Source organism: Tasmannia lanceolata, unplaced genomic scaffold (genome assembly GCF_043159265.1).
Source record: "Tasmannia lanceolata isolate RefF3 unplaced genomic scaffold, GAP_Taslan_0.1 ptg000020l, whole genome shotgun sequence".
NCBI classification, from domain to species: Eukaryota; Viridiplantae; Streptophyta; class Magnoliopsida; order Canellales; family Winteraceae; genus Tasmannia; species Tasmannia lanceolata.
Genome location: NW_027518697.1, coordinates 17,195,866 through 17,218,964, shown reverse-complemented (window position 1 = coordinate 17,218,964; position 23,099 = coordinate 17,195,866). Strand labels below are relative to the sequence as shown.

At 39.6% G+C, this 23,099-nt stretch overlaps 1 protein-coding gene across 1 annotated transcript; it reads right to left on the bottom strand.

The window, feature by feature from the left end:
- Positions 1 to 246: 246 nt before the first annotated feature.
- LOC143854209 (synaptotagmin-2-like) lies at positions 247 to 20,892 on the bottom strand. Its single transcript, XM_077364059.1, has 12 exons — positions 20,364 to 20,892; positions 15,625 to 15,723; positions 15,434 to 15,484; positions 15,194 to 15,317; positions 14,964 to 15,082; positions 14,660 to 14,761; positions 14,479 to 14,553; positions 13,201 to 13,277; positions 12,857 to 13,103; positions 12,380 to 12,733; positions 11,843 to 11,971; positions 247 to 561 (listed from the first exon to the last, which is right to left on the bottom strand). Exons 1-12 carry the CDS (start codon positions 20,472 to 20,474, stop codon positions 436 to 438), a joined length of 1,614 nt encoding a protein of 537 aa, XP_077220174.1. The 5' UTR covers positions 20,475 to 20,892; the 3' UTR covers positions 247 to 435.
- Between the last annotated feature and the right edge of the window lie 2,207 nt (positions 20,893 to 23,099).

Below are 23,099 nucleotides of genomic sequence, written 5' to 3'. Positions count from 1 at the left end.
GAAACTTTTCTACCTCGACTGCAATCCGAAGTTTTTTTCACTTGTATTGCTCATAAGCTGTACATTCTTAGAATTAAAACCTCGAAACCCCTTGTTGCAAAGATAAGAGAATAAAGCTTGGGCCATGTCTAGAGGCCAATCTTTACTTTGATACTTGTAAAGGCTGGACTTGGCGAGTCACATTATACCTGCGATTAAAACCCTATGCAAACACACCTAACCAAATAATAAGTGGGGTTCTAAGAGTTCAGAAAGATCATTACATTAATCAAAAAACAAGCTTGTATTTACAGGGATTCAATTTCCTCTTATTATACCTGTGGAACAACATGAAATTTGAAATTGAAACTAGGAAACCAATGGAATGTTTTATACTGCCAACCAGTTGAGTTTTTTGTTGTGGATTCAAGTTTCAACAAAGTGGTACCGCGCGCTTTATGTTCTCCACTGCAACTCGATTTGAAGCTTTCCATTTTTCGAGTCAATGAGATGGTATTTCTCATTGATCCGTTTGTTGTTGACAGCGTCTGCGAGGTTGATATCGATATATCCAAGTGTTTCCTGAATGAATGGAAAAAGATAATTCCAAATGGTATGGAAAATCCAACTTAGAATATAAAAAATTTACCGAAATAATAACGAGATGGTTAGAAGTAAACCACTTTTTGGTTTGCACAAAAGGATTCGCAACATATCTAGTATAACAGAAAGCATAATAAAGAACTCAAGCAGAGGAAAAACCACTATAATGGTAACTTGTCATCAACATAATGTAATAGTTACAATAACGATAACAAGGGGATGGATATTGGCACCCATGGATTTAGGCACATCCCATGTCAGTTTGTCTTATTTGGTATACTTTTTCACAAATAGGACAAACTGCATGACTTATTTTAAGGGATCCCCTTAAATAATCATCATATCACCAAAGAGAACATATGACGTAGGACATCAACATATCTAATAATAAGTACTGAAAAAAGAAGAAGCAATGTATAATGTTGACAAAGATTCCCAATGTAAGTTGTCTTATTTGATGTACATTTACTTTTTTATATCTAGGGCAAACTGATATGGAACAGGGGTAATTGTAAATGTTTCTCTATAATCAACTATCAACAAGCAGAACATATCTATTAATAAATCCATATAAAAGAGGAAAGCAACAAATCCTTAAAAAAAGAGAGGAAAGCAACAAATAATGATAAAAAAACAACCCCTTGGTTTGGCTTTGTTCACACCAATCGCTTTTGGCTGGGATTCTAGTCAAAGCATTCCTAGCGGAGAATGTCCATCCCATTGCGCACTTTGCCCCATATCTAGATAAATGGACGATCACACTGGAGAAGCGATCTTGGCTTTTTCAGTTCCTATCGGGGAGATGGAGCCTAATGAGGTGGAGGTTCACGCTCTTCTGCGGACTCACTTTCGCATTCATATGTCGACACAGAGGCGACTTTGTTACTAGATTATATTCCTCCTTGAGGTTGTTCTGAGAGTTGGGATGTTTGTTTTCTGTGTTGTTTTCATTTTTTTCCCATGTCATTTCACTTGTATTGTATGTTTGACAATCTTAGTCATTGGGCTCTTGCCCCCTCTTTAATAAAATTTTTAGCATTAAAAAAATGCTAAGACCAGTACTATTTACACCTCCAGCTATCATATCTACTTTATCAACTTCTCTTGCCAAAATAACAAAATGTGAACAAAAATAAATATTAAGTTGTAATAAAATTCCTTAACATTTGTTAGAGGTATCCTATCTTCCATGGTGGAATGATAGAAGAGAAGAGAAGAAAATAGAATGGAGAAGAAACAATGAGAGAGAGAGAGAATCATGTGTCTCCCCTCCCACACGTCAATATGTGTGTGTGTGTGTGTGTGTGTGTGTGACAGAAATACCCCTTTTAAGTGGGTAATACACTACTACGAATGAGTTAGGGTCTCTCCCCTTCACTCAAATATATATAAGATGGGAAAGAGGAAAAGACTACTATGCCCTTATGGCATACATACATAGAAACACACATAGATATCCAACACTCCCCCTCAAGCTGGAATGTATATAGTACACATTCCTAGCTTGTTACAAATATCAATAAATTTAGCTTTGCTCAATGGTTTGGTGAAGGTGTCCGCTAGTTGGTCGGCCGATCGAGTGAAAATAGTACGTAACACGCCCTACTGGATCCTGTGTCTAATGAAGTGGCAGTCCACCTCAATATGCTTGGTGCGCTCATGAAACATAGGATTGTTCGCAATATAGATAGCCGCCTTGTTGTCACAATACAACTCTGCAGGAGAAGATGGAGGAAACCCAATCTCAGATAGTAGAGAACGTAGCCAAATGAGCTCACTACAAGTGTGAGGCATAACCCTGTATTCTGCTTCAGCACTTGACTTAGATACAACATTTTGTTTCTTGCTACGCCATGAGACAATGTTTCCCCCAACAAAGGTGCAATATCCAGTAGTGGATCGTCTGTCAGCCGGAGAGCCAGCCCAATCAGCATCACAAAAGGCCTCTATCTTCATGTGACTCTGTTTCTTGAAAAGTAGCCCTTTCCCTGGAGCACTTTTCAAGTAACGAAGGATATGCACTACAGCTGCCCAATGAGAGGTACGAGGGTCACTCATGAATTGGCTGACCACTCCTACAGCATAGGAAATATCAGGACGAGTGAGAGTAAGATATATGAGCTTTCCAACAAGTCTCCTATATGCCAGGATCCTCTAATAAGTCTCCCTCTTCTGGAAGGAGCTTTTTATTTGGTTCCATGGGAGTACTAGCAGGTTTGATCCCTAAGGATCTAGTCTCATCCAGAAGGTCCAAAACATATTTTCACTGAGATAGGGAAACATTTGTACCAGAGTACAATACCTCAATCCCTAAGAAGTATCGAAGGCGACCAAGATCCTTTGTAGAGAACTACTTCTGAAGAAAACTCTTCAATAGTTGAATGCCACAAGAGTCACTCCCTGTAATGATAATGTCATCTACATAGACTATGAGAATGACATATCCAGCATCAGATTTGAGGCTAAAGACAGAGTGGTCCACCTCACATTGCTTCATACCATATCCTATGAGAGAATCACTGAACTTGCCAAACCAAGCATGAGGGGATTGTTTGAGGCCATATAGGGACTTGTGAAGACGGCAGACAGAGGTGGTCAACTCCCCCTGAGCAACATACCCTAGAGGTTGCTCCATACACACCTCCTCAACCAAAGTGCCATGGAGAAAAGCATTTTTGACATCAAGTTGGTGAAGAGGCCACCCATAGTTGACGGCCAATGAGATAAGGATACGCACAGAGGGTATTTTGGCAACAGGGGAAAATGTGTCAGTGCAATCAATCCCATAAGTATGAGTGTATCCTTTAGCAACCAAGCGCGCTTTGAGACGCTCAACTGTGCCGTCAGGAAGGTATTTGATGGCAGTGTAATCAATCCCATAAGTATGAGTGTATCCTTTAGCAACCAAGTGCGCTTTGAGGCGCTCAACTGTGCCGTCAGGAAGGTATTTGATGGCATAGATCTATCTGCATCCAACTGGGTGAACTCCAAGAGGAGGGGGAACAAGAGCCCAAGTCTGATTCGCCTGAAGGGCGCTCATCTCATCGTCCATAGCAGCCCGCCAGCCAGGGTGTGCCAGTGCTTCCTACAAAGACTTAGGCAAGGAGACAGAAGACAACGAAGCTACAAAGCCACGAAATGCAGGTGAGAAACGGTCATACGAGACATAAGATGATAGCGGGTGAGCAGTAGTACGTGAGCGTGTACGAGATGCAATGAGAGAATCTAGTGGAAGGCCAGAAGGCGGCAATACCTGTGAAGTAGGTGCTGTGATCTCTGGTTGGACAAGATTGGCGCAGGCAGAGTTGGAGACGGCTGAGGACGAGATCGACGCTGGTAGATCCTAACGGGGCCGAGAACCTGCGGAGGAGGAGGTGGAGACGGAGGAGCCTGCATGGGGGCAGGAAGAGAGGGTACCACATCGGGAAGCACGGGGATAGGAAGAGGAACCGAAGGGACCTGTGGAGGAGGACTCGCAAAATACGGAACAGACTCGAAGAAGGTAACATCGGTAGAAGCAAAGCACCGACGAAGGCTAGGACTGTAACACTTGTATCCTTTTTGGGTGCGGGAGTAACCCAGAAATACACATCGCTCAGCCCGGGGGTCTAGTTTGTCCACACCTGGGCCCAGTTTGTGGACAAAACACACACAGCCAAACACACAAGGGGTAAGAGGAAAGAGTTCACTGTGAGGGTTAAGGACCGAAAATGGGGATTGATTGCTTAAGGTTGACGAAGGAAGACGGTTAGCGAGGAAGGATGACGTAAAAATGGCATCACTCCAATATACCTTAGGAACATGCATCTGAACAAGAAGAGTACATGTCATGTCCAGAAGGTAGCACAACTTCCTCTCAGCAACACCATTTTGCTGAGAGGTGTATGCACATGAGGATTGGTGTAGAATGCCATGAGTGGCTAAGAAGTCTTGAAACCTACTCGAAGAGGAAAAATACTCTCTAGCATTATCTGTTCTTAAAAACTTAAGGGAACAATCATATTGAGTAGTAATTTCAGCATAAAAGGTGCGGAAAGCAGTAAACACTTTAGTACGATTTTTAAGTAAACCCTTGTCATTCGACTAAAATCATCCACAAAGACAATAAAATATGTATATCCAAAAAAAGACTTGGTCCTCGAGGGACCCCATACATCTGAATGAACCAACGCAAAAGGTCTCAAAACTCTACTATCAAGCCTAGAAGGGAACAACACACGATGGTGTTTCCTGAGTTCACACAACTCGCACTGAAATGGCTGAAGGTTAGAGGAGACAATGGAAGTCTGCCTGAGATGCTGAAGAGATGGATGACCAAGACGACAATGCCATTGATAGGCATCAATAGAGCTGCTCAAAATGGTGGGAGAGGGATGGCACTGGAGGTGATAGAGGCCGCCCAGCTTACGACCCGTTCCAATCGTCTTCCCAGTTGAGAGAGCCTGAAAAACACAATATGAAGGGAAAAATGAGACAGAGCGATGCAAAGATTTAGTAAGCTGGCTGACTGATAACAAATTAAAAGGAGCGGTGGGAACACACAAGACATATGATAGAGTTAGACCCTCATGGGGTGACAGAGAACCAGTACCAGAAATGGGAGCTTTGGTGCCATCAGCCAGAGTGACAAAATGAGAATGAGAAGGAAATGACTGAAATGATGTAAGGGATTGAGAGTTACCTGTCACATGGTTGGATGCCCCAGAATCAATGATCCAGGAGCTGGAGCTAGTGAGAAAGGAAGCAGGTGCACTACCTGACTGGGCAACCGCGGCGGATGGAGGGTGGCTGCTAAGGCGGAGATGCTGAAGCTCCTCATAATTAGCTCTGGTGAACTCAAAAGGCTCCTCTGGAAGATCTGAAGTAGAAGAATAGAATGTGCCATCAGTAGGGGACGCAGCAGAGAGGTGGGCAGCGCGGGAATGACGGAGTTCTGGATGAAGCACGAAGCAAGTATCAACACGGTGACCATCCCTCTGACAGTGAGTGCAATATGGCCTACCACGACCACCACCCATCACACGACCACGGGCAAAGGAGCCGCGAGCACGGCCAAAGGAGCCAGTGCCACGACCGAAAGGACCAGTGTCACGCGTGGAAGAAGTCCCAGTATCATAAGAAGCAAGAGTGGAACCCTCTGAAGGAAGCATAGTGGAGGAGCCTCCCAGGGCACACTGCTGAGCACGGGAGTAAATCTCTGGGAGAGAGGGGATGGCCCCTGAGCGAATCATCTGTTGACGGAATGGTAAGAAGTCTGGGCCCAAGGACTCAAGGTAGTGTGTAGCCCTAAGCTGATCCCGCAGACGAGCTAGAACCGTCAGATCTAAAGTGAGGGGCATAAAGACATCGAGCTGCTGGGATAGAGAGATCAACTAACTGTAATGGTCGGAGAGGGATAAGTCGCGACGTTCAAGACGAATCCACTCAGAGTAGGTCGCACAGATGCGAGTGAGGTTATCAACCCCAGAGAACATGAGAGCAGCATGCTCCCAAATGTCCTTGGCAGTCGCCAAGTCCATCATTGGGCGAGAAATATGAGAAGCCATGCTCTGCAATAGTAATATGCGAACCATCGCATCATCCTGACGCCACCGGTCATAGGATGGATCTGAGGAGGGTGGAGGACCCCGCTCAATGAGAGACACTCTGCCACGAGCGAGAAGATAGGTCTCAACAGCCCTCCTCCAGCTAAGATAATTGGAGCCGTCAAGGCGCTCCGAAGTCATTTGGGGAAATGACTGCTCAACAGAGGGAGAGTACACTGTGGGATGGTAGCTCAAAGGCGAAGGAGCCCCGGGAGGATCAGTCACACTGTCAGTAAGGGAGAGTGAGAGAGGAGGATCCGAAGTATTCGATGGATCCATCGGAAGAGAAAAAGCCACGACGGCTCGAAAGGAGATGAAATAGAAGAGACAAAGAGAAGTCACAATGGCGACTCCATCAGACGAGCGCAGCTCCGACGACACAAGAGAATGAGGAGAGGCATAAAGAGACAATGCACATGAAGGAGCATAGAGAGAAAGATTCGGGCCAATGCCGAGAGGAAATCGAAGCCGCGAAGAAGATGAATAATAGAAAGAGGAGATTTAGGCCATTAAATAGGGAGTGGGTGAGGGATTTAGGGTTTTATGAGGTAGAGGATTTAGGGCTTTAAGAAGAAGGGGAAATTAGGAGTGGAGATTTTGGGGTTTTAGGAGGGAGAAGAAGAGGGAAATAGAGAAAGGAGGGAGTGGAGAAAGAGGGACAGCATGTGGGGGCGGGGAGTGGAGGAGGAAGAAGAAGAAGAAGAAATAGAGAGGGGGGGGCAAGAAGAAGAAGAAGAAGAAGAAGAAGAAGAAGAAGAAGGAGAAGGAGAAGAGGAGAAGAATCTCCAATTTGGTCCCTAGAAGAAGAACCAAAATGAGAGAATGGAATGAGTTACGGTCTCTCCCCTTCACTCAAGTATATATAAGATGGGAAAGAGGAAAAGACTACTATGCCCTTATGGTATGCATACATAGAAACACACATAGATATCCAACAGATCTCATGAAAACAGTGTAGATCTTCCCTTTTTGAATCCTGTGATGGATAAAGTGACAATCCACCTCTATGTGCTTTGTTCTCTCATGGAAGACTGGATTCAATGCTATATGGATAGCTGACTTGTTACCACACTGAAGTGAAGGAGTAATAAAATTCCTTAACATTTGTTAGAGGTATCCTATCTTCCATGGTGGAATGATAGAAGAGAAGAGAAGAAAATAGAATGGAGAAGAAACAATGAGAGAGAGAGAGAGTCATGTGTCTCCCTTCCCACACGTCAATATGTGTGTGTGAGTGTGTGACAGAAATACCCCTTTTAAGTGGGTAATACACTACTACTCTCAACACTCCTCCTCAAGCTGGAGCTTGTTACATAAGTCACCTAGTCTCGCTCTACTTAGAGGTTTGGTGAACGTATCTGCTATATGATCATTTGATCTCATGAAAACAATGCAGATCTTCCCTTTATGAATCCTTTGATGGATAAAGTGAGAATCCACTTCTATGTGCTTTGTTCTCTCATGGAAGGCTGGATTCAATGCTATATGGATAGCTGACTTATTACCACACTGAAGTGAAGAAGGTGACGAGTAAGGCAACCCAATCTCCAATAAAAGTACAATAGTCGACCTGCATACTACATCCTGCTTCTTGCACTTCCAAGATACCAAATTGCCTCCAACAAAAGTACAATAGCCGATAGTAGATCTCCTGTCAGCAGGAGATTCTGCCTAGTCTGCATCTGAATACCACTCGACCCTCATAAGACTATGTTTCCCAAAGAACAATCCTTTACCAAGAGCTTTCTTCAAGTATTTCACTATTTGGGTGACTGCTGACCGGTGAATTGTCCTGGTGTACTCATGAACTAACTGACCACACTAACTGCAAAGGAAATGTCTGGACGTTTGACAATGAGGTAGATCAACTTCCCAACTAAGTGTCTGTATCCACCCGGATCCTCCAATAAATCCCCCTGATTAGGAGAAAGTTTTACATTTGGGTCCATTGGTGTCTCAGCTGGCTTCGCTCCCAGAAGACCTATCTCTTCTAATATATCCAGTGCATACTTTCTTTGTGACAAAGATAGTCCCCTATGTGAATATGCTACCTCTATCCCTAGAAAGTACCTTAGACGACCAAGGTCTTTGGTACAGAAATATTTTTAAAGGAAATCCTTCAGCCTCTGTATACCTGCACTATCACTCCCTGTAATGGCAATGTCATCTACATAAGCAACCATGAAGATCCGACCATCTTTAGACTGAGAACTGAATACTGAATGGTCCACAACATACCGTGTCATGCCAAATCGTATCACTGCCTCACTAAATCTCCCAAACCAGACAAGAAGAGACTGTTTAAAGCCATACAAGGCCTTGGACAACCTACATACAACATGGGGCGGAAATGGGAATATATAAGGTTTGGGGAATTCGATTAGGGTTAGGGTTTGAAGAAACCCAAAAAAAGGAAGGAGCATCTAGGTTAGGTTTTAGTGATGGAAAGACACAAAAGTATGGCCCCGGGTGGGGGGGGGGGGGTGCAATGATAGTGATTAGGGCACGGGCGATTAGGGTTAGGATGGAAGATCCAAGGAAATAAGGAATGATTGGTGTGGGATGGAGCAATGGTGGAAGGGCAAAAAGTAGTGGGTTTGAGGGTTGTGGCAATTTTATGGTTAAGAAAAGAGGCAAAATAGTGGTGGTGGGAAGGGGTGACAATGGGGGTGTGGGAGAGAAAACAACTTTGTCGAGGTGGGGTGTGCGGCTAGGGTTTGGGTTGATGAGAAAAAAAACTAAAAAAAGAAAAAGAAAAAGGATAAATAAAAGAAAGAGAAAGGGTGAGCTCTTCTAGAATCTTGCATCTTGAATCCTCTATCCTTAAGCTCTGATACCATGTTAGAGGTATCCTATCTTCCATGGTGGAATGAGAGAAGAGAAGAGAAGAGAAGAAAATAGAATGGAGAAGAAAGAATGAGAGAGAGAGAGAGAGAGAGATAGTCATGTGTCTCCCCTCCCACACGTTGTCTATGTGTGACAGAAATACCCCTTTTAAGTGGGTAATACCCAACTATTCTCAACACCATTCAAAAAATAAAAAGAAATATTAAGTCCCTTACATAGATCACATACTTAATAATAGCAGGGTTTTAAATAAACCAGCCCGAAAAGACCGAAATGTTTCCATTTCCATCCCCACAGAAATGAAATCTCAACGAATTCCTTCCGCATCATTATTTCCTTCGAAATTGACCGAAATTTCCGAAATTCAACCAAAATGGTCGGAACAACAAAAAACTGGAAAGATTTTATAATTACGGGTGCAACTCGGGTCGGGTTGGATCAGTTGAGGCCAACCCTAGCCCAACCCAAGATAGCATTCCCTCAATCCTAACCCGAGCCTCGGGTCGAGGATGGTCAACCCTAACCCACCCCGTGCAACCTATTTTTTCCAAATCGAGCTAGGTTAACCCAGGGTCAACCAGAAAAATACACAAAAAAAAAAAAAAAAACACAACCCCAAGTTATCACGATAAAATTAGAGGATGGAAGTCAGGTTCAGGTTCAGATCGGGTTGCCCAAGGCCTCAACCCTAACCCAACCCGAAATTAAATCGGGTTGGCTTTTCCCAACCCTAACCCCAAGCCCAAATAAAGTTGAACCCATCGGGTTCGGGTTGAGCCCGACCCAAGTTGCACCCCTAGTTATAATTTCCATCGTATAAAGCTATTCTTTTCTCAAAACCCAATAATTCATCATTTAATCGAATGTAAATCGCAAAAACACTGCAAATAAAAAAACACATTTTTCCTCGCAACGTCGCAACTCTATGTGGTATTACCATAGAGTTGGAGTCCTTGGAGGGGAGACTGATCATTGTACTTTCTTATGCTTCATTACATTGTACTTCTTTATTGACTTTATTGTACTATACATGTGCGACATGCATGTCACTAGGTTTTCAATGCGATTGAGATGGCTTCCTTGCTTATGTGATGGATTCTAAGTACGTATTCGTGCTTATTATAGCATTTTCCAAAGTTTCATCTTAAAATTTCATCATTTGCATATGTTTCCATACATTTCCATGATTTTACAAGATTTGCACCGAAACTGAAATGTTCTCATTTTCGTGCCAACCGAAATTTAAAAAACCTTGCTTGAAAGTTGCCATAGATTGGGACCTCAACACAAAGCCAAAAGAACCACATTGTTGAGTCACCTTCACCCCAAAACCTATCTCACAAATCCATATGAAAGATCTGAAGCTGGTTAAAAGAATGTGACCTTCGCCTTTGAATTCTTCACATTTCACAACATGAGATACAAATATAAGAGAGAGAAAAATTAAAAAGGGAATTGATATCCGCTTTCACATGTTTTAATAATTACACTCTTCCCTTTGTTTACACTTTTTTGTAGTTAAAAACTCATGAAATTCTCAAAAAAGCTTTCAACAATCAATTAGAGGTTTCTAATAAAGGGAGCCAAGCTCATAAAAGTTACTTGCATGGTTTTGAACTTCCACCAACACATAACCAATGCATGTCGACTTCCATGGGAACCGAAGTTCAGATGGAAGTCAAAAGTTTGATTCCTTGCAACGCACTCACATAACCAAAAAGAACACCATATACCCTAGACATATTAATGGCATTCTATTAATGAGTAAGTCGAAAAGTAAAAGAAATGGCATGATCTCTTTCAAAACATGTGAAAGATCTATGTTTAGAATGGATGAATGTCTTGCTTACTTGATGGTTTTCAGGTGTGTCTTTGTGCGTATTCGCATTTCCAGAAGTGTCATTGTAAATTTTCATTATTTCCATGAACTTCCACAAACTTCCAAGATTTTTACAATATTTCCATGGACATCGAAAAAGTACTTCAACTTTTGTGGAGAGTGAAGTCCATACTGAAACTGACATTTGAAGCCTTGGTTACTAGTATATTTTGAAGGAAGAGAGAGTTGATCAAATTATGCATTGCAACTTGCAAGGAATATTGATCTTTGTTAGAATGGGAGGAAATGAGTGAAATTCGAGGGCAACTTGGATTGAAAGGGAAATGGAAACATGGCCTATTTCCTCCGGGTGGAAATACTACAAGAAGAAGACTTATATTCAGTGTCTAAAAATAGAACGTAGAGTGGAGGAGAAGATCAAGACGGAGGAGGTGATGTTGACCTTTAGCAGCCTACACTGAAAAGAATAATGCATAGACGCCAAAAATAGATGACTTGGGATTCCAAAACAATTCAGACACCCCAGGCAGATCAGCTTGCTCATCCCAGAGGCGACAAGGATAACAATACGAATTTATTTTGATCATCTTCCTCCAAGAGGATCCATGCAATTTTTGTGTATTTCTTTTTTTCCATTGGTTAATCTTGTTGATTGTCATTCGAAAAAAAAAATCAAATGCTCTAGGCACATCACCCTATCCTGTTTCACATTCCTTGATTTCAGCTTTCTAAAAACTGTGGGAGTTATAAAGATTTATTACAAATTCTTATAGAAGATATATGAGTCCTACTTCTACATAGCATGTTACAACTCTTCGATCCACAATTACTAAATACTTTATCATCAACACTCTCCAAGAAAAATCAACATGTAAAAGAGAACACTGGGACAAAAATATAAAGGACCTACCATCATAATCAGTGCTCGCCAGTTAAAAATCAACCAAAGCATTCAACATGCTGACAAGATAAGGTGCAAAATGTGTACCTTAGAGTGAATGCCAATACTTGAAGGCCGACTGATGACTTCTATATGCATTCTATCATTGATGGGTGGTTCTTCCAACATAAACTGAAACTCCTCTTCCCATCTTGGATCTCTGTTTTTCTTAATATGCTGCACCAACAAAATTCAGGATCTTTAAATAAATACAAAATATATGCACCAAAGAAATGCACCATCTCTAGAATTTAGACAAAGAACTCTGGCCTCCTACCCTAACACATAGTTGTTTGTTTAAGTATAAAAGATTAAATAGTGCCTTCTCCAACAACTTAAGCTTTTGGAGTAATTGGTTGTTTCACACGGTATCAGAGCAAAGGTCCCGGGTCCAAAACTCCTTAAAAACCCACAAGTAATGGCCAACTCAAAAGAGGGGGTACATGTGCCATGTGTAGACCAACCCAAAAAAGAGGGGCCATACGTGAGGTGGGGTGTTAAAGTATAAAAGATCAAATAACGCCTTCTCTAAAAGCTTAAGCTTTTGAGCTTTTGGAGTAATTGGTTGTTTCACATTGGTGATACCTTGGTTTTCCTTTCCTCTCCTCTGAAAAGGATCCGTACGTATGGATTTGTGTGGTGCTTTCCCTCAACATCCTGAGCTTCATGAACTGTAACTACAAGCAAACCACCACCTGATGGAGTATTTTCAGGAGCCTTTTCTACTGCATTTGTATCTTCACTGAACTCTTTTGCCAAATTCTCCTCCTTAAAAGGTTTGTATGTCACCTCCAAAACAATTTGCCCACGCGACTTCTCATTTTGACTGTCATTTGGGTCCATATTTTTAAGCAGATCAAGTGTCAAAATTTTTGGCTCGTCGGGGGTAAGATCTTTCAAAGGAATCACATTCATACCCATCTTTTCATGTCTTCCAACCTAAGGAAAAGGAAACATAGCTTAAAGAACATCACCGAAAAGGATGTATAACTTATAATAGTTTAATCCCCCCAAAAAATTAAAAAAAAAAAAAAAATTACACAAGAAAAAAAAAAGTCATACCTGGTCCCAATCATAAACAGCAATCTCCAAAGCTTGAGATTCTGGGTCTTTAACGACCAGATTAAATTCCTCATTCCACTCAGGGTTTAGGTTACTGTGTTTCACTGTTGTTTTCTTTGCTGGAAGCTTGTCTTCTGTGAGCTTTAGTTTCACGTATGGGTCTGATTTCCCCAATAAATCTTTCTTTTTAAGTTTAGTTGCTCTGATAATTTTAACATGGAGAATTCCAACTGGCCTCCTCATGGCTCTGCAAAATTCGTAAGTGTTTGATTAGCCTCTGGCAATCATCAATAAATTACAGAAAATGATACTTCAGAATTTAGAAACAAAATGCAAGAATTTACTTTGTTGGATCCATGATTGGTATTTCTAGAGTTCGCGGCCATAGATACATTTTTGCAACCTGATCTTTGATAATCTCCTGTAGGAAGATGTCAAAGGGACCAAAATTTAAATATATAGATACATACATGAATATGTATATATGCATATATATATACATACATACACGTGTGTGTGAGAGACGACAACAAAACAATTGACTTAACCTCATTATCCTTGATTTTTTATTGTTATACAGATAAGATTTATTAAGCACAAAACTATTATGTCAATAAGGATGGAATTATTTTATAAAGATACAAAATATTTAGCCGCGTAGAATTAATGTTTGTTAGTATTTTCACAAGAAAATGTATGCAGGGCGACGACATAACAGTAGAGAAGCCAAAAGATCTATGTAACATGAAAGAAATTTCATCAAAACGAAAGCACGGAAAAGATCTGTAATCCACCGTTAGGCATTCTTTACAATGTTTGGCGATCTCCAAAATCCCGAATGTTACCCAAGTATGGTAACGATGATGAGTATGTGAAAGTACTAATACATGCCCACCTCAAAAAGTGATACTACATTTCTAGGGCTAAGTCTACTTCTTTTAAGTAATTTTAAAATCAAATCATACTCAATTTCATTTCTAAAGTCTGCCTCACTCATACATTTGTACAAGTTGGACAAGATCAAGGATGGTGAATTCAATAAGAAATCATTATGAGGTATACAAACCGAAGTTCTATGAAAAGCCTATCTGAACTTAGTGAGCCTTTTGTAAAGAGAACAAATAAGTACCTTTAATCGGGTACAAAATCAACACAATGTCCTAGAACTAAAAGCACCAGCACCCAATACATATTGCACACAGCCGATCCATAAAAAAGAAATTATAAACCCAGATAACAAAGCCAAAATTATGCACGATAAGAAACGAAATAAGAAACGTTGGCAATATTATCATATGAACAGAAACAACAAAGCATGAAAAACTGAGATTAATTTGGATTCCCCAACACAAATTCTATATTTTAAAATACAACTAAATAAAAAAGAAGAAGCAAAGTCTAAAGAATGACATTAGAGGTAAATAGACAGCAATCCATCCAAACATAGTTGCAATGGGGGTCGTCAAGCGGTTTAATAAAAAATCCAAAAACAAACAGTTTTCGCACAAAAGAATGGTACAAGATCAACAATACAGTACACCAATGTTTTCACACATACGTAAGGTACAATTTCGACAATATGGTACAACTACTACCATCCCACCAAAGAGAAATTAACATACCTGAACAAGTCTGTATAAACCAGGAATTGACATAACATCTGCCCCCAAAAGTTTTAATCCAAAGTCAACATGTGGCTGTGAAACCAAAGACAATTCTTCTATTAAAATAAAGAGGATCATACGATAAGTAGATGCTAAATATTGGGGGCGAAAGAAAATCAATTTTTCCATTCTCACACACCTTCTCCATGAGAGAGACAAGTATTTTTGCGAAACAAGGAAAACTTGGAACCAATGGCTTCAAGGTAATACGTGGTAAAGCGAAGACTTGCAAATCCACCACCTGAAATTCTCTTCCATAAGCTATTCAAACTTTCATTTGAACAAAGGGCAACAATTCACAATTTAAAAGAGAGAACCCCTTCTAGACCTTCATGCTGACAACTTAAGGGAATTAGAGTTAATTTTTTGGAATTTCAAAGATGTATTTTGACAGATACTAAATATTGATTCATCTTAACAAAACATTTAGCAAGTCAATAAACCTGAACAGTAGCTTTTAGCCCAAATGCTTTAACCGCAACAACGACATTTGGATTTCCTGCCCACTTTAAGGACAGTTCCATTATCAACTCTTTTTCATCAGTGGAGTACACTTTCATACCTGACAAGAATTAAACAACAAATTATGGGTTCAAAGTCCCATGAAAATAAATCAGAACTAACCATGAATGTGATGCATAAAAATAAAAAGCTAAGAGGTACACAAACTAACCATGAAAAGTGGGTGGCAGTGATCCTAAGGTAAGCGATTCAAATTCAACGGACTCGATTTTGTACTTCACAATTTGCTCGGCGATAATTGGCTTTGCAATTTGCTTTGCTGTTTTGCATATTGCCTAAAAAAAGAAGGTTGACTCATAAATAATCAATAGAAGTGAGAAAAGCACATGAACACCGCAGAAGATTCAAAAAGCTTCAAAAATTTTGCAGGAAAAGGACCAAACGTGCACACCTTATCCAGATAAGGCCACATATGTTCCAGAAATTTGTTTAACCAATCAACCTTCAAGAAAACAAAACATCAAGGAGTAATTAGAAATGACAATAATGAATTGAAAGGAGAAAGGGGATTCTCCAATATTTAAATCTCCCAAAAATAAAAGTAGAATCACGAGATTAGCCCAGTAACTTCAATACACATACTCGATCAAAGTCCGGATTTTTCACCCATAGGGGTATTTCTGGAAGCATGCGCTCAAGAGATTTTGAGTCTTGTTCTACAAGTGGTCGAATTATAGGATCCTGGTCAACAGTGAAAACTTATCAGTCCATTTAAATGAATGCAGAGCTTCTTCTTTTCTTTTGAGACTAGGCCCATAGGTAAATTAAACAACTTCTAACAACCAACACATATGTAGTTCCTTTCTGGAAGCATAATTAATATACTCAGCCCCAACACCGGTAATCAAAAGATCTCGATGAAGGAAGAAACAAAGTGAGAACATTCCACAAGAGCTGCTTATATTTTCTCTTGTACAAAGAAAAAAGAACTCAATAAACTTATTTAACAGCAAAATTCAGTCAGCCTAAAAATGTTTCACATAAGAGGAGTAAATTAGATAGAATTAAAAATGAAGACACCCGTAAAAAAGGTGGGGGTAGCACCAATTGAGGAGAGGATGAGAGAGCACCGCTTAAGATGGTTTGGGCGTATCCAACGTAAGCCTTTGGATGCTCCAGTGAGAAGTGACCCGTGCCAAGTTAATGGAGTAAAAAGAGGTAGGGGCAGACCGAAAACAACTTGGGTAGAAACATTGAGGAAAGACTTGAGGGCTAGGAACATAACAAAGAACATGACCTTGGATAGGAGATAATGGAAGAAAATGATCCATGTAGACGAACCCAACTAGTGTCAGGATTAGACTTAGTCAATAGGAGCCGGGTAGATCCTTTCACCTTCTTCATGAAAATTTTCTAAAGGATTCATTAGCCGACCCCAATCAGTTTGGGACAAAGGTTTAGTTGAGTTGAGTTGTATAAGAAGAGTGAATTAGCTAGAGCATGAAACTTTTTGTTGCTGAACTCACTAACATGCCATCTAAACTGCATTAACCCAAATAAACAAAATTTAATCTACCAAAATTCAAAACAGATTCATAATATCTTCAAAATTCAGCTAACCATGTTTGGAAGAAACATTTAAAATGATGCAATGAAAATTGCCTATATTTATGAATAAAAAAAGATGTTACAAAAATATTGCCTTAAAAACATTTTACTGAGCTCTTGGAAGAATGTACAAGCAGATGCTTGTAATAGTGTTGTACACAGATACCAGGTATCAGATGAAGCTAAGAAATGCCTATATGCACATTGGACAAGCAAACTGCAGCTTGAAGGAAGATATAAACACAAAGAAATAAAGTAAGAAAATTCAGAGACTAAGTAATTATAGAGGATATCATTCATCTTTAAGGAAAAAATAATCAGCCACCAAATATGTTTCCTTTGACATCCTTTTGATGTTGTACAATTCAGGGGCAATTCAGGGGCTTCTTGGTCTGATATGTGAAGTGGGTTAGTTTCTGGGCGGATCAAGGGTCGTACCAAGAGAACTCATACAACTCCTTTACTAGACTGGAATAGAAGGATAGAAGAGTTCGTTCTATGTGAAAGTATAAAAGATTAAATACTGCCTTTCTCCAACATCTTAAGCTTTTGGAGACATTGGTAAGTTTCCACATGGTATCAGAGCCAAAGGTCTTGAGTTCAAAGCTCCTTGTTATAAAAAATCCACATGCAATGGTCAACCCAAGAAATGGGGCCACATGTGCCACGTGTTTGCCAAGTGAGCTACACATGAGGGGAATGTTAAAGTATAAAAGATTAAATACTGCTTTTCTCCAACAGCCTAAGCTTTTGGAGACATCGGTAAGTTTCCACATTCTATATTTAAATTTTCCAGACGATATGGTAGTCCATTCTCCAATGCTTTCTGTTTGCTCTGGAAATAACCATTACATGTTAACCATTTTTCATTCCCGTTCCCACATGGCAAAACAATTATGATGTTTCAGTTCAGCATCAGTTGCATCCTTTAGCCTAATATAAGCTTTATCATTTGCCATGAGAACGCTGATTGTGTTATGATTCTATGAAACAAAAGGCATGATGATTTCCCATGACCAAACTCATGAAATACTTAGAAAGATTATTTTTGTACTGCAAACTCTTAACAGACTTACCAAAAGAAGATGCTAGTTTTTCACTTAAGGGTCTGTTGGTTTCATAATTTTTCGGCTTTACTAGGTATTTTGACCCGTTTTGGGGTGCCATGTCATCTAAAAATAGTACTTTGTTGCATGTTGTCATTCAGACTACTAGGAGACTACTTGGCTTGTCTCTGCCTTGTTTGCCCACATGACATATTAGCACACTACAAGCAAAAAACTATCGAAAAGATGGGTTTTTGCAAGAAGAGTCTCGGGATTTTGGCTTTTAACTCTCTTTAAATCTCTTTTCTCTCTATATTGGTTATGACACCCTTACTGCCCCTTTATTTTGTTAATGACACTCCAGGGCGGAAAACTACTTTAGTCAACAACCAAACACCTACCACTACACTACAAGGAGACTACTTCACTGCTATTACACTTTGTTTTTTGAAAATGATAGCCATTATATTGAAAAAATGACCAAGATGATCAAAGGGGAAAGCCTGAAGAAATAAAAGATACAAGATATAATAAAAGTTAAGGAGGGAGACAGTAAAAAAGAGCCAAGGATTCTTTAGAGACCCCCTCTCTAGCTAAGCTGACTACTACCGAATTTGCAGAACGCCGAACATGATGGAAGACCATCAAAGAAGACTTTAACCAATCACACATCTCATTGAACAACTTATCAAACCGCCGCGGGTGTTTCGCAGATTTGTTTAGCCAACGAATCACATTTAAAGAGCCACTTCAATTATCACATTGGATTGCCATCTGTCTTTGAGAGCTTTAAACCTAGGTAAGCTACGCACACCTCTACTTCCAATGCATCCGCTATTCTAATAGGACCTGCAAACGCCCACAAAACCTCCCCAAGATCATTTCTCAAAAGGCCTACCCCAGTTGGGCCGAGGTTACCAAAGCTAGAGCCATCAACATTGAGTTTCAAATAACCAGATGGAGGGGCGACCCAATCTCCTCTCAACATTTGAACATTCTTCTCTCCAACCTTCCCATAATGCATAAGCAGATATAAACTTGAAACTTGGGAGGGTCTTTGTTGAAGAGAGCAATGACTTTGATGGGAAGACTCTAGCATTTCTTTCCTTCCATAAGACCCACAAGGAAGCCAGAAAAGATATATTCCATAGAATCCTTCCTCTTTTCTTCCAAGGAACAAACTACCATTCTTGAAGAAGATCCATTAGGTTTGTTGGAAACACCCAATGGATACCAAACTTGCATAAAATTTTGCACTATACCTCTCTAGCCACCTTGCAATGTAAGAGTAAATGGTCCACAGATTCCCCTGCCTCTCTATGCATAACGAGCAATGATCTACAATGAGAATCTTCCTCTTTCGCAGAAAATCCAGTCTGAATTCTTTCAAGAATAGCCGCCCACCCAAAAAAGCTAACTCTTGGAGGGGCATGGAAGGTCCACACTCTAGTTACTGAGGCAGACTCAGGGATGGCCGCTAAGTTATGGTAGAAGGACTTTACTGTGAATTCACCAGAGGTATTCCAGATCCAAACCCGTTATCTTCCCCATCCTATTTAATGTATCCTTCTTCTAGCAATTCCAACAGCCTAGCAATGGATGTAAGCTCTTGATCAAAGAAGTTTCGTTTGAACTGAGGTTTCCATATGACCTTCTCATTCCTTTTGTCCATGTTATCACTGACAAACTCTTCCTTTAGCACAACGCTCACAAACAATTATGGAAACAAGTCTTTTAACAGCTATTACACTTGTTGACTACTTAACACCTACTTACTACTACTCTATGAGGTAACTACCTACAACCAAACTGACCCTAACTGTTCATATATAAATCACTCTCAACTCAACTCAACTAAGCATTTGTCCCAAACTAGTTGGGGTTACTATATATTAATCACTCTACATAACCAAATTCAGAGAAAGCAAATTTCATCCAAAATCAGTCACAAGAATATAGGCAAGCAAAGACTAAAAAGCGAACTACATGGTGAAAGTGTGAAACTGAAATATCCTCATTAAACAATAATCGGCATGTCTATTGTAATTTGAGCACATACCAAATTTACATGAATCACGGAACATTACGATAATCATTCAAGTTGAAGTATAGATGAATAAATAACACCAACTCTTAACAGCTTAAGCTTCTGGATTAATTGGTTGGTTCACATGGTATCAGAGCAATTGCCTCACGACAGGTCTTGGGCTCAAAACCCAACTACTTAGCACGAAAATTCCACCCGCGAGGGAGAGTGTTAAGTATAGATGATTAAAAAACACTAACTCTAATTGCTTGGCTTTTGGAGTAATTGGTTGTTTCACAGTTCAGAAATCAAATTGCTGAAATTCCTCCCATCACCATAAGACTTTGCTCCACATGCCTCAAAAACATTTCTATAATTCAGATAAATCCCCAAGGCAATTTCCAAACTTAAACTTCTGTTTATGCATCAGCTGTTTCCATTGTATGTTTTGATTTTTCTTCTCTTTCTGGTGCTTACTGCTTTCTCCAGGGAGAAAAATTCGTATCATATCTTTAATTTCTGGATTATAACCAAGAAACTAAACACGCATCCAAAGATAGCACATCACATACAAACACAAATCTTAGAGAATAAGAGAACCAAACCAAATTAAGTCAAAGAACATAGAAGAAAAAGGAGAATCTCCATATTTGCTTTTAAAAGAAAAACAGCCCAAAAGGTAGAGAAAAGAAAAGACTAACCTTCACATCATTGGGTTGATAGTAGATGAAGAGAAAATAACCAATAACAAGTCCAAAGGAGATCCCCACTCCAAATCCCCAAAACCCCAGCAAAAAACTGAAAAACCCCATCTCCAAATCACTTGAATCTCCACTCCTCTAACATCTAAAATAAAAACCCAGATATAAAATCCAACAAAAACAATAACCCACTTTCTCCCTTAGTCTATTTATGCCGTCTTTATCACCAACCCATCAAGAAAGAGAGCATTTATTCTGCAATCTTCAAGTAAAAGGTCTATGTCGGTAACGCATGTGACGTGGGGTAGGATTGGAAATAAGTAAATTATAAGATCAAATGAACACTGTCAAAGATCATGTGTAAAGACCAAAACTATTTCATAGAAGAAACTAAGTAAAAATGAAAAACCAAACCATTTTTTCTCTATTTTTTTTCCATTTTTTGTTGGATTATTTCAACTTTAACGTTTTGGGTTTTAAGTGGGTGAGCATAAAATGATCTCTTTCTTCTTGCCAATTCCACCACCCTTGTAATAAACTCCACCGATCCAAATCGCCAATTTATTACAGTTTTATATTATAGATGGGTGGTGGGGCCTTCCCAAAATGAGGTCATCTATTTATTACATCGGTGGATGCTAACGTGCGCCATGTTTTTCTACATTTAAGATTCACCCACACGTGATTTTCGGTCAAACACTTGCCGACCCAGTTTGGAATTTTGGATTGCTAGAAAAACATTTTTGAAAAGAAAATTTTTCTTTCTAAGATTTAGAGGGAGAGATATGGCTATTTAGAGGAGTATCATCATAACTTGAAAGACCCTGTATAAAAATGGAACAGGGTTGGCTCTTTTTCGTCTGTAAAAAATTAAAAAATGGAGAAATTTTAGAAAAATATTTTTCTCTCCAAACTTTTCTAGAAAATTCCGATAATGGGTTCAAGAATTGATGTTTGGATAGCAAGAAAAACATTCCTGGTGGAACTCTTTTTCTAGGCAAAATTTTTTCTTTTGACAGTTTAGAGGAAAATAATATGAATATGGTTAATTTAGAGGGATATCATCATAAATTGAATAGGAATCAACCTGAACCTGACCCGATTTTAAGGTAAAAGCTCAACCCGAATTCTCAAAAATCGACCTGATTCGCTCCCCCGATAAATTGAAAACCTCTCTAAATAAAAATGGATAGGATTGGTTCAATTTATCCTTTTTAGTGGGTAAAAAAAGGTAGAAAATTTTAGAAATATTTTTTGATTTTAAGCTCTTCCAGAAAATTCCTGCAACCCAAACATCTGGTGGGACCTATCATGGATGAGTCAAGACTGATAAATCTCATATATCAAGCAATCTTAGCCGTTGTTTGGGTGGACTCTTTCTTACTAAATGTGAAATGTTTGTGGTCATATTATTTTATGACTTGTTTGTAGGCAATTGATCCAATGGTAAAGATTGTCTGATTGATGAGACCTTTGATCCAACGGCAGACCTTTTGCTCATCGATCCAAATTAGTTTGGACAAGCATGTCTAGGGTTGTCCAAGGACCCACTTCGGATGGAACCCTCATATGTCTGTCCCATGGCCACTCGAATCCTAATTCGGTTGTGACTTACTCGATCAGATTGGTAGATCCTATTTTTTGTATCAGCGTCATGATCCCATTAAGAGTTAGTGGTCATCGGAGTGCCCAAGGTTTTAATATTGTTTAACATAATTAATTAAAATTAGGTACAAAGCTAGTATTTTTAATGTGTTTTCCGCCACTTGCAAAGACAAAATAGTTTTTGTTTATTATTAGTCTGTTTTTTGCGAAGAAGGGTGATTGAGAAACAAGCTTGTTATGTTTCTCGTTGAAATTCCAAGAATCAAATCGCCCGAGACTAGTGTCCACCTAATACCTCTTGTTTTCTCTCATTTGGGTAAAATATTAACAAACTCTGTAGGGGCCCGTTTGGATGCCGAGAAGATTTTGATTTGGATTTCTCACATTTGCAGCCCTTTTTGCACTGTAATTTGTATCGGATCAAATTCTTGGATTTCTAATTCAGAAGCTGACAGTGAAAAAAATCAGATTTCTAAGTTTGCTGTGGAAATAAGAAATTGAAAATCCTCAGAACTGGGAGTTTTCTTCACCCTCTTAGCTCCTCAACCTCTCCCCTCCACTAGGAAGTACCCTCTTCCCTCTATGTCTCCCTCTACATGAGCTGCAGGGTCTATTCAATTTGTATTCAAAACTCAATTCAAAATCCAAATACAAAATGGGGGGTATCCAAACGGGCCCTAGTAGTATTTCGATTCACTATTTGGGTCCACATACCCCAATAATATTTGGATACATAACATTTAAAAATTGAATGTTAAACTTCCAAGAGTCCAAAGTTCGTGCATTTATTTGCTTAAGACTAAGGGGCAACTTCAAATTCTACGAGACTCAAAGTTCCCGTCAAATTTCACATAAGTTCACGAGAGCCTGGACGTCCGCACATTCAAGTTCCAAGTCCTTGCGTGAAAACATTATGGTGAAAACAGCCACTTACGATTTTATTAAACAAAATAGTGTTATATACAACATATCCCACATCAAACACTAATGTGAAGAGAGTCTCAGTAAACTCTATCCCCTCAAGTTGGAGCATGAGGATCTGTATGCCCAACTCGCTAAGTAAATGATGAAATTGATCCTGCTCAAGAGCTTTAGTGAAGATATCGGCTAGGCAATGTGCAGTTGGAACGA